Source organism: Labrus mixtus, chromosome 12 (assembly GCF_963584025.1).
Source record: "Labrus mixtus chromosome 12, fLabMix1.1, whole genome shotgun sequence".
NCBI classification, from domain to species: Eukaryota; Metazoa; Chordata; class Actinopteri; order Labriformes; family Labridae; genus Labrus; species Labrus mixtus.
This window is the reverse complement of record NC_083623.1, coordinates 17,097,218-17,111,571: the sequence shown is the minus strand read 5'-3', so window position 1 is coordinate 17,111,571 and position 14,354 is coordinate 17,097,218. Positions and strand designations below refer to the sequence as shown.

The 14,354-nt window shown below is 42.2% G+C and overlaps 1 protein-coding gene across 1 annotated transcript; it reads right to left on the bottom strand.

Annotated features, from left to right (window-relative positions):
- Window positions 1-351: 351 nt before the first annotated feature.
- Window positions 352-9,861, bottom strand: dll4 (delta-like 4 (Drosophila)). Its single transcript, XM_061052373.1, has 11 exons — window positions 9,381-9,861; window positions 8,991-9,251; window positions 8,639-8,696; window positions 7,733-7,996; window positions 5,710-5,770; window positions 4,258-4,388; window positions 3,901-4,070; window positions 3,584-3,809; window positions 2,369-3,107; window positions 1,909-2,017; window positions 352-1,425 (listed from the first exon to the last, which is right to left on the bottom strand). Exons 1-11 carry the CDS (start codon window positions 9,432-9,434, stop codon window positions 1,420-1,422), a joined length of 2,079 nt encoding a protein of 692 aa, XP_060908356.1. The 5' UTR covers window positions 9,435-9,861; the 3' UTR covers window positions 352-1,419.
- Window positions 9,862-14,354: the final 4,493 nt, after the last annotated feature.

Here is a 14,354-nt window from a genome sequence, read left to right as displayed (position 1 = left end):
CCAGAGGCGTTTCCAGGAATTACTAGAAGTAGTGATGCCAGGGTGAATAGGGTTTTTTTTATGTATCGACTTCATGTCTCCAACATTAAATATGATGTTTGAATGTAGCCGAGCAGCTGGATTTCATATTCATAAACATGCTCACATTTGACATTTTAAGTCCAGCTCAGCATTGCAGGGATTCAAGAGGAAAGGAGGAATTTTAAGCCTCATAATCTCCCTGTAAATTAAACCCGGATCAAAAAAATTAATAAACAAAAGACACATTTGATCATTTGTTGTCAATTTCATTATTTAAAAACACCTCAAAAAATAATTTCCTTTTTTCCGTTCACTGACATGAAATTTAAACAGTTTTCAAGGAAGTTTTATTCTTCAGAAGTTTGGTCCTTATAAATATGCATTATATACAAAATAATATTAAAAAACATATAAAGAGCAGTGTGTCATATTTAAATTAAACTCTGGAAATAATCATTTAAAAAAATTACATTATTGGTTCTGTATTTTTGAAATTTGTTATAGGCAGGCAGTGGTGTGACAGTCTTTCTCCGTGTTATTTTAGTCTCTTTGTTTTTTCTCAGTCAGGTTGCATAAAATAACACCTTTCTATGCAAACCTTTTCTTGGATCTTGCTGGCACAGCACTGACTATTGCGCTCCTGTGGTTTTCTCTTCGAATCCCCGTTGATTGAAAAGTATTTCCCCCCGTTTTGTCGTTGTAGTGCAAATGATCCAAGGAACAAACAAGGGCACACATTGAGCATTCAAACCCACTCTTTTTTTTTAAGGCTTCTAGTGAATTTGGGCTGCATACAATCTTCACGGTTGCATGGAAAAAAAGTCCAACCAGTCATTTTCACGTGATTGACAGTTGAAGATTAGTTTCAGACATTCATTAATCTCAGTGTTCGGATTGTGACAGTGGGTGAGTTCACTCGTCTCGACCCTGAGTCTTGCATAGCAGGCGAAGATGGCAGGAGTGAGTATGGAGGGGACGGAGTCGAATCTTAGGCACCTTTTTTTACTGATTGGTTGGCTGTAAAAGTCTTCATGATTATCACACAAGGCCGGGTCAGACTCGAGGGGCAAAGATCCACCTTCACCTTCTTCTACTGTCCAATATTATAAGTTAATATCTGCAGTCAGTCTATCTGCCAGTCTGCTTCACAACTGAGAGAGGTCCTTCACTGTACATGTTTTGAATACAAACACTCTGTCAACATAAAGTTTCTCAGTTCTGTTCTTTAGTTTAGTTTTTTTTTTCCAGTTCTCAAGTGTTCCAGAGCAGCAGTGGACATCTCAAACAATCTCCAGTCTCTTCTCAGCATTTGTAAACAATCCAGAATATTCAATTCTGCCTCGATTGTGTCTTTTTTCCCCCCCCTTGTTCCTTCGGTTTTTCCAGACCCCTCGTGGTTTATACCTGTGGGGTAAAAGAAGGAGAAGAAAATTTGTTGTAGGAGTCCATCAAAATAAAATCCCCCAAAATTACCCCAAAGCTGACACTCCCTTGTGTTTTCACAGTGCTTTTTGAACTGATAGAGGTCACACGCTCCAATATCAACAATATATTTTCCTTGGACGTGTACACCTTAAAAATTCCACTAAGTGCCACAGCAGTAAAACATAGCACCTTTGAGACCGAGCAGAGCCAAACATGTGTGAGGAATCAGTATAAGTTTGGACTTCGGGTCATCATATGGCCAAGATAAAGAATAGCCACCGTAATTTACAGAAAACTTCCACAGGGTTAAGAATGCATACCATAATACAGACTTCCTACAAATAGCATCATCCCCAGCGTCAGAGATATCGTTTTATTAATGAGGGATTGGGCTTTTGGGATGCATTTTAAGGGGAGCTGCGGAAATGCTTGAGATGAAGATGTGATTTTCTTTTTGCTTACCTCTGTTGCTATGACGCACTCCCTCCTCTCCTCTGCTATAACAAATACCGACTGGTACATGGAGTCTCTTGAGGAACATATCGTTGATATCCTACACTCCGGCTTTTCACTGCAAACACAAATCACACTCTATGTTAACACAAACTAGAAGCACATGGCGGAGCTTTGCATTAGACAAGCATTTATACAGTTAGGCAGCCGAAAGATATGAATGTCAGATGTATATAAACTGTGTGTAAATGAAGAATGTGGAAAAAATAAATGTGGCTCGCTGCTGGTTCGTAAAACAAATGTGTGTGAGTGAGAGCAGCCATTAAAAGTCATTAGCACTGAGCAGGGTTTAAAATATGCACACAATGAATAAAAGAAGCCAGTGGAAATTTCTGAGTACTTTAACACATTATCCTATGCTTTGAACATTATTCTATAACATGAGCAGAGTGAAAATGGTTCGTCTTACCTGTACATTCTACTCAAAGGCATTTTGTCTTCTAAACATTTGTCATAAATTAGACTTTTATCCTCTTGTGACATTTCATCCTTGAACTCCTTCGATTTAGAGTTGTAAGAGTCCAAGTGATAGTTTTTGTGGATAAAGTTCGATTTCTCCATATCGCAGTCCACCTCCAGCCCAATTTTCTGGTTGGTGTTTTTTAGCTGGGCCTCTGGGATCAAGTTATCTTTCTGCACGTTAGACATGTTGTTCATGGTCTCTGTGTCTCTCCGCTCTCTTTGGGCCTGCCGGTGGATGTGCCTCAAAGCCAGGCCCACCATGCACAACAGAACCAGGAGCGCAACCAGCCCTACAGCCAGAGAAACTGCCGCCCACTGGAAGCCATCTTGGATCTCTCCATGGGTCACAGGAGAGGTGACAGCGGCGAAGAACTCACAGCGAGGCCCGGTGAAGCCTGATGCACAGACACAGGATGCTGGAGGTTTCCCTGGTCCATCTCCTCCGGTGCAGGCACCCCCGTTTAGGCAGGTCCGAAGGGAGCACTCGTCCAAGACTCGGTCACAGTTGCGTCCACCGAAACCTGCAGGACAGGCGCAGGTGTAGTCAGTGATCCGGTCTTGGCAGGTGCCTCCATTGAGGCAGGGGTTTCCGGCACACTCGTTGATGTTGATTTCACAGCGCTGGCCAGTGAATCCCGCACGGCAGCTACACACACGCACACCTCCGTGGATCAGACAGAGACCACCTACGGTGCAGGAGAGGAGAGGACAGTTAGCATCAACAAATATGGCTTGCATTGACATCAATTATGACAGGCATTTCAATATCAGACACAACATGATTTCCATTAAGCTTCCCATGAGGCATCTTAGGTTTACACATCTTCATCAAATCCACAATCTGACCACAGCACTGTGTATTGTTTTTCAACCCAAGAGCCCTCCATGTTTACAAGAAGACAGAAATTGAGCTGCGCTGGATATTTGTCCCCTTTCATCAACAACCACAGCAAGCTGTGGCGACATTTACAAGCTGCTGCTCGGAGCTGCCGAGTGTTTACATGGAGGACAATGGACACCAAGTTCCCACTGATTCCTGTTGTTCCACAGTGCTTCCAGTTTCAGGAATTTCAAGGGGGGGGGGGTGGGGGGGTGGATGTGGAAGAGCGAGGGGAAGTTCAGTATAGAGAAAGGGGGGTCAAAGAGGGGAGGAAGACCGTACCATTAGAGCAGGGAAGCGACGTGCACTTGTCCACCCTCTTCTCGCAGTTGAGTCCAGTGTAACCGCGGGGGCACTCACACATGTAGCTGCGGCCATTGTCTTTCTCCCAGCATTTGCCGCTGTGGAAGCACGGGGAATCTGCACATGTCAGCAGGTGTGCACTGCGCTCGCAGTGAGAGCCCTCAAAACCTTGGGGACAAGTGCACATGTAGCCACTTTCCAGATTCTGAGAAAATGAAAAATTAAGGAGAGTTAGTCAGGTAATAAAATCCTGGGGAATCAGCCAAAACATTTTTAAACATCTATTTCCAGCTTACTGTGCATATCCCTCCATTCCTGCAGGGGTTGCTGTCACACTCCTGCATCTCCAGCTCACAGTTGACCCCTGTGAAACCAGGCAGGCAGGTACACGTATAGCTTCCCTGTCCTGTATTCATACATGTGGCACCGTTCACACAAGGCCGATGATGGGTGCAGAAGTTCAGGTCTGGAGGAGAGAGAAGATTGTTTGTTTACAGCGAGCCTGCAGGAGGGAAAATGCTAACTAGCTAGCTTCAGAGGAAACCTAATTTCCTAATGCTTTTAAGGTAATCCAAATGAAAACAGTGTGTAGGTAATATGAGAAGATCTTTTTAAAAGGACTGAGCAGCAGTGGTCTGAGTTGTCGGGTGTACCTTGGTCACATAATAGGCCTCCCCAGCCCTCCTGACAGTTACACTGCCACGGCAGCTGGCAGGTGCCGTGCTTACAGGCCGGGTACTTCTTACACTCGTCGCAGAATGTGCCCTGCCATCCGTCTCTGCATCTGAAAAATGACAAAATGCATTCCTTGATTAATCTTTTAATCCTCACATTGTAGATCCTTTAAATGCTATGAATAACACACCTGAAAACTGCCACTGATAAATCTGTCAAACATTCATTTGGTAGACTGTGATTACATTAGTGCAGACGTCTATGCATTACAACCCTGTCGCGGATTAGCTGGAGCTTACATTACAGAACTGGCCATCAATCATGCAACAAGAGATTAAAAGACGTGCACAGTTGGAAACAATCATTAAACTCTCATATAAATTAATTGCAAAAAATGTCAAATTAAAACAGATTTTTTTCCCCCCCCATCAGTGGTTCAAATAAATGTAGGCCTACACCTCAGCACGGCTTACTATGTTCATCAGCGTTTTAACATAACTGCACAGTTACAAGCTACTTTTCTATATTACTACAGTAAATAATATTTATATTGTGTACATAGCAAACAATATGAAGAAATGACAGGTTAAGCATCCTGACTATAAGCTGAAAATATATCATGAAAGTATGTACAACACATTGAGAATAAGTAATGCTAACATAACAATGCAAAAGTGAAATATTGCTTTAAAAATATCTGGCATCCAGCCAACAGTGAAAGTATTTTTTCGTCGTTTCCCATGAATATCTATTTCTCGTTGCAGTTTGCAGAAACCTTGTCAGCCTGTGAGATTGTGGGACTTAACATGTACTTTTAAGGTTGCAACATATTCTGCCGAGTGAGTAAAGGCATGGGTGCAGCTTTACGGCATAGGGTATCTGAGGGGTTTAACCTCAATTTGGTTCAGTTTTAGCGGTGGGAATCATGGATTTATGTCCAGAAAAGAGGGCAAAAAAGGATTCAGGAGGAATTTCTCACAGCATGGGTGTGTTTGTGTGTGTGTGTGTGTGTGTGTGTGTGTGTGTCTGTGTGAGATAGTCTTGCTTGTGAGTGAGACAGACAGGGTAGTGACAGGAAAAGAACATGGGAAGCAGAGAAGTCAGTGAGTGAGGTAGGGAAACATGAGAGGGACATTCATGAAACTTTCTTGAATAAGTGAACTTCAGCCTTCAAAACATGTGAGACTTGTCTCTGTTCATCTTCAAAAGATTAAATACCCTGTTCCAAATAGTTTTAAATAGGGCCTAAACATGGTTTGAAGGAGAAAGATTTGATTATGCTATTACCAACTTGAAAGTTAAATGAATTTTACATAGCCTAAACAAAACCGGATTTTTCCATGTGGACATAACCCACACTGTTACCATATGTGTTTGGTCCTACGCTCTATCAGCCAACATTTCAACACTTCATAATTATTAATACTTACACACACTCGCCAGGTTTGGAGCAGTTTCCATTACTCTCGCTGCAGCCCTCCAGACAAATAGCTGAAGCAAAGAGAAAAACACTTAGTCAGTCCGCTGCATGTTTTGTTTGTTGCTAGTGTCATATGCAATGCTTGCTATTAGGCACCAACACTTCCAAACATTTAAACCTTTGAATGAGAACATGGCCTTTTTGTAAGACATAGCCTACAGTCAAATAGACCTATTAAATGTAAAGTTTCTGAAAGTACTGTAGGAACTCCTCATACCAAGAAAGAGCCCTCATTGAAGCAAACTGAGAGCCTTTACGTTTTGTACACGAGTCCTCAATCTGTCTCAACTTCAACAGCCTTCATTTGATCTAAACCTGTCCGCCACACCCCCAGCTGTCACGGGAGACATCGGTTGAGGGTTTGTTTGTCCTGCTTTAAGTGTACCGGTCTTGCATGACACTGATTCTCAGGACTACATATCAGACTGTTGACGGTAAGCGGCCGGTTTAGTCCAGAACAGATGCTCGCTCTCAATAGCAGACAGCTGTCACTATTGTTGTTTGTGGTGTGCCAGAACCATATTTGCAGCTGCTACTACTGCTCGCCCAACAATGGAGGGGACTAAACATCGATGGCGCGTGGCGGATAATGATGCCGCGATTAACCTTGGCGCGTGCAGTAGGCAGAGCGTCTCCTATCAGTGCGCGAGCGGCCCCTTTCCACCCGCCTGCGGATTAATGAGCATCCTACTCCAAAAAATATTATTTTTCATCTCGTCGCAATTTGTGAGTTATACTTTGAATGTTATCTCCATTTAAATCAGGACATGCCAGGTAAATGCACACCTAGACCAGGTAATGTGTATTCTGTCAAGCTAATTAGCCTTTACAGCTGTTTTCATTAGCTACCACTGGATACAAAGATGTAGGCTACTAATGCTAGTTTATTTTAAACTCACAGTGTTTGTTTCTTCTCTATGGTGCTTTAAAGCTCAGTTTCTTCGCCCTTCTCAAACATGTAAGCCCAAATGAGCAGGCTTGTTTAAAATTGATGTATGAGAGTGTGCGAGAAGGGAAATTATAGTGTCTGAAAGATGCCCCATCTATCTTACTCGTATATTTTCTGTAGTCGCCCACGATTGATGTGTCTGCATTTACAACACGTGAGCCCATCTGGTTAGAATTTGGCGCCACAGTCAAAATAGCACATGCCAATTTCTCTCTCATCACCCTGTGACATGGATAACAGATCCGCTGTCACCCATGTGGTCGCATACATCCAGCACATGGTAACTATTACTCTCACGGTGCCTCATTCCAATCTACTCCTTGATTAATTTGTTTTGGGGAAAAGGGCTCTTGGTACTGTGGAGCCAAATGGCATCGGGCCTCTTCATAGGCCCCATTCAGAGAAGCCCAAAAACATGGACAAGTGGGTTTGCACAAGTATAATATTCCTGTTGTCATGCTAAGCCATCGGTCCCTCAACCCATATTCATGAGCATTCACAAACCCAAAACCAATTACACATCACACAAATTATATGGGGAGTATATCTGAAAAATGCACTCTACACCAAAATTGCCCATCAGACCTGCCAGATATGATTACGTCATGTCTTGTTAGTGTAGTCATCATCTTGTGGCCTTGTTGATGATGCCCCATGAGTTTTTTTTTTTACAACTAAATAGGAGCCGATATTGGTAATTGCTCACAAATCTCTATACTGTCTAGGAGCGAAACCACAGTGATGAGGGTTAAAAAGAGGAGAGCTCACAGAAACTTCTTAAAGGTAAGGACCGTTCACTCAATCCTGCATAGATTTCTTATGGGACCAAGCAAAGGAACTCTCTTGAAGTGATATGCAAACACCTGGAAGAGCATCTTGTAAGAAACACACTGACACAAACTCATGGCTCTGAACAACCTTACTCCAGTGTCATGTAAACAAAGACAAAACCAGACTGCTTATAAAAAAGTGAATAGTCCAGATGAAAACAGGCCTATTAGAAGAGATTTGTTAGATTTCTTACGTTCTTCACAGTATTTCCCCTTCCAACCAGGCAGACAGGATAGCTGCCCGTCGCGGTTGCAGGTGTAGTGTCCAAATCGGTCGTCCCTGGGCGTGCATTTTTTGGAACAACTTTCTCCGTAGTAACTGTCGTTGCAGATGAATCTGTATGAGTATCTCAGCTCTGTTTGTTTTACCATCTGCAATTCTGGATACCAGGCAGTTCCTACACCCATCTGTCTCTGGATAGCAAAAAAGCTTATCAGGAAGTCTTGGTTGTTCGTGTCTGAAAGAGGAAAAAGGGAGAAGGAAAAGGAATTAATGAAGGATATTTAGTTAATGTCCCAGCATGCTTGTGATTTTATGTCAACAACTGCATCATAAATGGCCTGCGAGTTCAGAAGTCATCCACTTTCGCTTTAATAACCTGCCCATTATCAAGCTGCATCCCTTATCAAACCCCATACAGCTCAGATGAAAGATAAACTCAGGTTGAAATTTCCTCTTTCTTTTCCGTCAGCGAAAACATTCCCAGGCCCAGTCCTCTCTTCCAAAGGGCGGAACAGAGTAAGGTGTAAAATACAGGAAGATGCAGTCAGGGCTTTTTGGCAGGCGCTGTGTATTCTCACCAAACCCCACCGCTCGTTCCCACGCCAAAAATAAACCAGAGGAAGTTCAATTGTATTGGGTATAAGAATGAAAAAGGTGTTCTGAAGTTCATAACAAAGGAGTGAATAGGCATGAAAATGTGTTAAAATTATGAACAATAATCAAGAGGGGCAGAAGAACGTGTTGAAGGATTCATTTGCTTTTTATTTTGCTCTTTCCAGGTGCATGTTTTTGTGCAAAATAGGAAAGAAGTCTGTGATGCTCTTGTGTCAAATATATAGGGAGAGCTCCCCCCTGTGGTTAAAAATGCTACACTTACCTACAGGTAGATTTCCATAAGGTGAATGCCAGGCTTCAATTATTAATGAAAATGACCCCTGAGGAGGAAACACACATAGTAAATTAGGTACATTGAACTTTAGTTTTTCAACGAAATTAAGATAGCAAATTGAGATTTATGGACTGTTGTTGGTTAAATAAGCTATTCATGCATAAATTACAAAGAGAGATTTGTGGATTTAAAAAATAAATAGTTCAACCTGTTTACAGAGAGTATAACGGATTAGACGAGCTGAACAATACAAGTGGGCTCCCAACATGCCAAGCAGCTCCCATAAACAGAACAATAACTGACATTGTAATTGAGGATATTAAATGTTCTATGCTCTTACCGGCCAGCCAAAGTTGAACGGTATCTGAATCGGTCTGGGTAAAGTGCCACTGTCCTTTGCACTGAAAGAGTTTGTCGATAGCACCGCTGTCATTGTACTCCCAAAGATGCAGTCACCTGGCGACACCACGGCCTGATAGTTCTTCAGGCAAATTCTAAAATAAGTCCTGCAGTTGGGTTTGCACGCGTTCCCGTTCGCCAGCAAACCTTTGTGGTTTTTAAATTCGTGCAGATCGAGCTCAAAAACACCGGAGCCAAATACCTAAAAGAGAATGAGATAGAGGTTTTAGGGAAATATCGGTGCAGGTTTATACAGCTTAATTTAAAAAGAAAAAAAGGGAAGAGAAAAGTGGCTCCCCATGTGTTTTTGCTGTGATATCCTCCCTCATACCTGTGATATCAACGTGGTGCTAAATGCGATTGTAAAGGTGAACCAGGCTGCCATCCTTCTCGCTTCTCCAGGGCAGCCGCGTCACCAGCCAATAAAGCAGCAAAACCTTCCTATTCCAAAGTATTTACACCAAGGTAAACAAATGGATGGTGGAAAAAAAATCGTCTTAAAAATACGTATAATTCCTTCTTCACTCCCAGGGAGTTCTCCCCTAGCTCCCTGTTGCCGTGCGTCAAAATCGTCCGGAGAAAGCGTTGCCAATCTCCAAGTTATCCAAAGGTGAGTGAAAGAGAAATATCCACAGCCGTGCGTCTGTCTGTCTGTCAGCAGGCGTCCCCTCCTCGCGTGGTACTGTACTCCACAAATAGTCCCTCCGCTGTGTGCGCACGGCTCAGAGGTTGTTTTGGTGCTGAACTTGGTGCGTAAATGCGCCACGGATGTTCACCTCTCGTCTTATTACTCGTCGTGAATGAACTGTGGCTTGCCTCCTCCCAGATATATAGACTTGCACTGCGCTGCTCATTACATAAACTGTCAATCACCCCAACTGACACCGCCCACTTTACATATTCAACCCCCTTCCCTTCCAACCCAACAACAATTATCCAGATTTAATACCCACTGGTACTGCGCACAGTGACCACCATTGATACTGGGCGATTATTAACAAGCACGAACATCTGTTGACTTATTTTTAGCGCACGATACGCCGGACACACATTTACACACTGTGGACAGTGAGGACAATGAAGAGGAGCCGAAAGTTGAAAATAAAAGCATGATTTCAATTACTGTCTTCAGTCCTCCTCGCACCCTTGTGCCCTTGGTTCCACTCAATTGCACGCCTAATTAGTCCTTATCACCGTGCTCTGGAGCCGTGCGCACTGTTTCCTCCCAGAGCACTCACCTTTGTGGGGCCAAAAGTGTCCCTCCCTTCGACATATATATGCTCTGGGTCTGCATCCAAATATCCAAAATGCCATAAAAACAGAAGGTTGATTCGGGAGGGGGGGTTACCTATTTATTACATATTACATGCTATCAATTTATCCTGATATTATAAATAAAAATTGTTCCCATTACGCACAGACACAGGCCTACGGTGTGTCTTCGTTTCAGCCTAACATGATGTTATTTGGGGTGTGTTTCCTCTTGGTGGCGTGTGCCCCATCATGCCCACCCATGCATTTTACGGTTGAGGGGAAGCGTGCCTCCTATTGTTGCGGCGCGTGCCCCTCTCTCGCCCTCATGCGGGTGTAATGTGCGGGATGGGAGACATAACAATTCAGCTGTATGCAAATAAGCTCCCTCTCTCTCTCTCGCGCGCGCGCGTTTTCTCTCTCTCACACATTCTCTCTCTCTGTCTCTCTCTCTCTCTCTCTCTCTTACACACACAATTACCTGCATCCAGTAAAATTGGCTTATCCTTCCTTTTAGTCTTTAGCAGCTATAGCAATGACACAGGGCCTGCGCGTAGCGACGATTGAGATAAAATATTTGATTTGATAGCCGGAAATAGACAGTTATGATGCGCACAGAAACAAGCGTCCCTGGAGTCAGTTTGCAACGAAGAAAGTAGGACTATAACTTTTCACACTCTTAAATAACCAAAGATGACATTTACGCCAATAACCACACAAAATAAACAAATCACTTTCTTAAAAATAATTTGAACCGAATAAGGCGGGGGGCAGCAAAATAATAGTCCCCAAAGAAATCATAGGAATAAACGATATGAATAAGGGATTTGAATGTTGTAAAAGTCGCTTTTCTCCACTGTTTTTCATCGTGTAGTACTTGGGCTGTTTTGGTAATCTAATTGGTTGTGTTTGATATTTGATCGCCCCTGCCTCTCTCATTTACCATCTGGTGGGAGACTGGCAGCCCCGCGCACCGTTTTGTATCGTCTGTTCACGGAAGGGACGAGCCAATTTTCTCCAACCTGTCCATCTACATGCTGTTTGGCATCAGTTGTGCCGTTTGTCGGGAATGAATACAGTAATAACATTCTGAAGGATGTGTTTTTTCCCCATGTTAAAGCTGGAAATATCAAAGAAACCCAATGCATGAATATATGATTATGCTTCATGGAGAGCTTACAGTTGTCTTCTTTAAAAACAGATAATTTAAGACATTGTTACATAAAAAAAAAAAAAAAGATTATTTTATTTCTATAATAGTTTAAAGTAACCACAAAGAGATTTAAAAAACCTTTCTAATGAAAAGTAAAATCATTCATTTGCCTCCATATTGAGTTTTTGACAAATTAGTGGTTTGAGTTTTGATAATTGTAGGTTCAGATTTGGATTTCTTAAAATAAAGCTAAGCAGGAGCCTTTAAGAAAACCCATTAAATTAAAAAAGATATCGAACGTTTAAATTAATGGAAGTTTATCCTCAAAAAGTTTATCTAAAAATGATTGTTTCTTAAGAGAAAATAGTTATCATGCTCTTTCATTGTTGACTTTGCCTTGAACTCGCTATGATCTCTGCATGTTTGCCTTTCATCTGTTGTTTTCGTACGGTAGCTGTGCATTGCTGAGAGTGAAAATGGAAAGCATCTATATTTATTCAGTGTTTATACGAGCCGGGTGTTGTGGATTGGTTGAATGCTTGTCATATTGACACACCTGTTGTGTCTCTGATGGGACCACAGAGACACAATGGCATTGGCTTTGTGATCTTGAAAGCCACACAGCTCCTCTCTGTCTATCCACTGCTCGGCTGATTATTCTGTTACTTGTTGACTTTACAATGTCGATGATTCTTTGAGATTTGCACTAAATCTTAGCCTGAAAACACAAGCTTTGGGTGTTTTATGCTCTTCATAGCAACAGCATCATAATTCATCTGCTCTTAACTGTTTGTTTTCGGCCTGGGTGGTAAACTGAGCTGTGATTCCAGGTTTGCACTTATTATTGCCCCGTCTGCTCCAGCCAGTAATAGCTTTTAAGCTGAATATTACCTTTCTTATCTCCTTTTATAGCTGTATGTCTACAGTTGAGCTACCATGAAAGTGCCATAAAAGAAGGTGATAATTGCAGTTTATAGTAGGTTTCACAGGTGAGCACAGCTGATAACACAACGCTGTCTCCAGACTCTCCACTGTGTAGAACAAGTAAATGACATCTGAGCTGTGTGTTCCTTAGCAAACAGCTGAAACAAGCCATACACAGCAGCTATACTTTATCATAATTCTGTCAGATGGCCCAGGCTTTTATTATACAGCCTGCACTAGACACACATGTCGCATGTTAGTTTACGATACCAGCCTGTTCATTCTTAATGGGTGTTTTGTCCAAAACAAATGTAAACACTTAAACATAAAGCAGACAAGAAACTTTAATTTTACATTTGGACTGAACTATGCCAGAATGAGAAATGCCTCACACATCTAAAATGCAGGATCAGATTAGTCCTCAAATCATTCCTATTTGGTAATTTCTTAGTCAGCATTTAATCAGCTCGTTTTACTGGAAATATTTTTTCCTTTTTTCCATAATACAGTAGAACTTTTTTCTGCTACGTTAAGTTAGCAAACAACAACACTGCTGTGCCAGCTGAGAATAGACAATTTTCAAAGCTACACTGAATAAAGCCCTGTTGTATTAGAAATAATTTGGCACACACAGCACATATTAGCTTGTTTGTAGGTGTTCTCTTTGTATACGAGTAAGCATTCCTCTCCTTGTTCTGAAGTTTAGTTTAACTTCCTGACGCTGCTGTCTTTAATAAGCACACTGGTATCAGATTACTTTGTATCTGCAGTTATACAAGTCAGTTATCAGAAGAAAGTAAATAAAGATATGGGAACATTTGAACATTTTTTGAATAATACTGTGGGAAAATTAAAGGGGTCATATTATGCTTTTTCTGGTTTTATATGCTCTTTAGTGTGTTTTCCAAGTGTCCTGTGCATGTTTAGACACATCTATGTGCAAAAATTCAAAGTCCGCGGCTTCTCCTACGTCCTCCTGTTAGCTGTAGCATTAGCCGCATGTAACGCTCGGTTCTAGCCCCCCTCGATAAAAATTTGCCAGTGTGACGTCATTGTCAGTGTGATATCACTGATCTAAGCCCATTGGCTCGTTGTGGCAAGCCCAGCAGCTCATGTTGGACGCCCATTAACTTCTGTAGCACGCCCACGATATGCCGTAGCACAGTAGTGCTAAGGTGCTAATGTTTTTGCTCAAAGTGGCTGCATTCCTAATATGGTAAAAGAGGCATGACATTTCCAAGAACCGTGCTGAGCGACTGACCAATTACGGCAGAGCCAACAGGCCGACCAATCAGATCAGACTTGGCACACGTGGGGACTCTAAACGTGGGCACTTCAGAGCCTTATTCTACAATTCTGCAATTCACTTAGCAGACGCTTTTATCCAAAGCGACGTACATCAGAGAGTAAGTACAACACAAGCAAGGATCTAGAAAAAAGGGCCTTAGAGAGAGAGTCAGAAGCGAGCCGGTGCATGGAGCGGCAGTACATGAAAACAGACACTTTTTTCGAACTTTAGCTATTGTGAACATACTTAAGTAGATTAAACATAGATTAAATACATGAACCCCAAAAATGGCATAATATGACCTCTTTAAGTAAGAGAAGCCCAGTTTAAGTCTGTTGCATGTCTTGACTCACCGACGTACGCTTCCAACAGAAGAGCTGATGCAGAGCTGTGCTGTCAACAGCTGCTTTCTGTGGTTTTATTTATAACATGCCTCACTGAAAAAGCATTGTATTATTATTACACTCTTGTGCAATACCAGCAACCAGAGCCTGCAACAAACCGACTGCTGTGGTGCTGCGAATTCTGCGCCTGTTTTGACCAATTCACTGAACCACAAGCTGGGAACTTGCATGATTTTAGATGCTGCATCAAAGCTCCGTGCTTCTCAACAACACAGCAGGGTTCGACTGACCTGGCTTAAAGTTCATAATCAAGCCTTCTCTTTAAACGCTTTGATGTTTGCTTGC

Bases quoted from the DNA above. Each gene is read 5' to 3' on its own strand.
- dll4 (XM_061052373.1), bottom strand. From the start codon at position 9,434: ATGGCAGCCTGGTTCACCTTTACAATCGCATTTAGCACCACGTTGATA. The intron at 7,997-8,638 runs GTAAGTGTAGCA...TTCCTCTTTCAG, and splicing joins TTATGGAAATCTACCTGTAG to ACACGAACAACCAAGACTTC. The intron at 3,810-3,900 runs GTAAGCTGGAAA...TCATTTTCTCAG, and splicing joins GGAATGGAGGGATATGCACA to AATCTGGAAAGTGGCTACAT.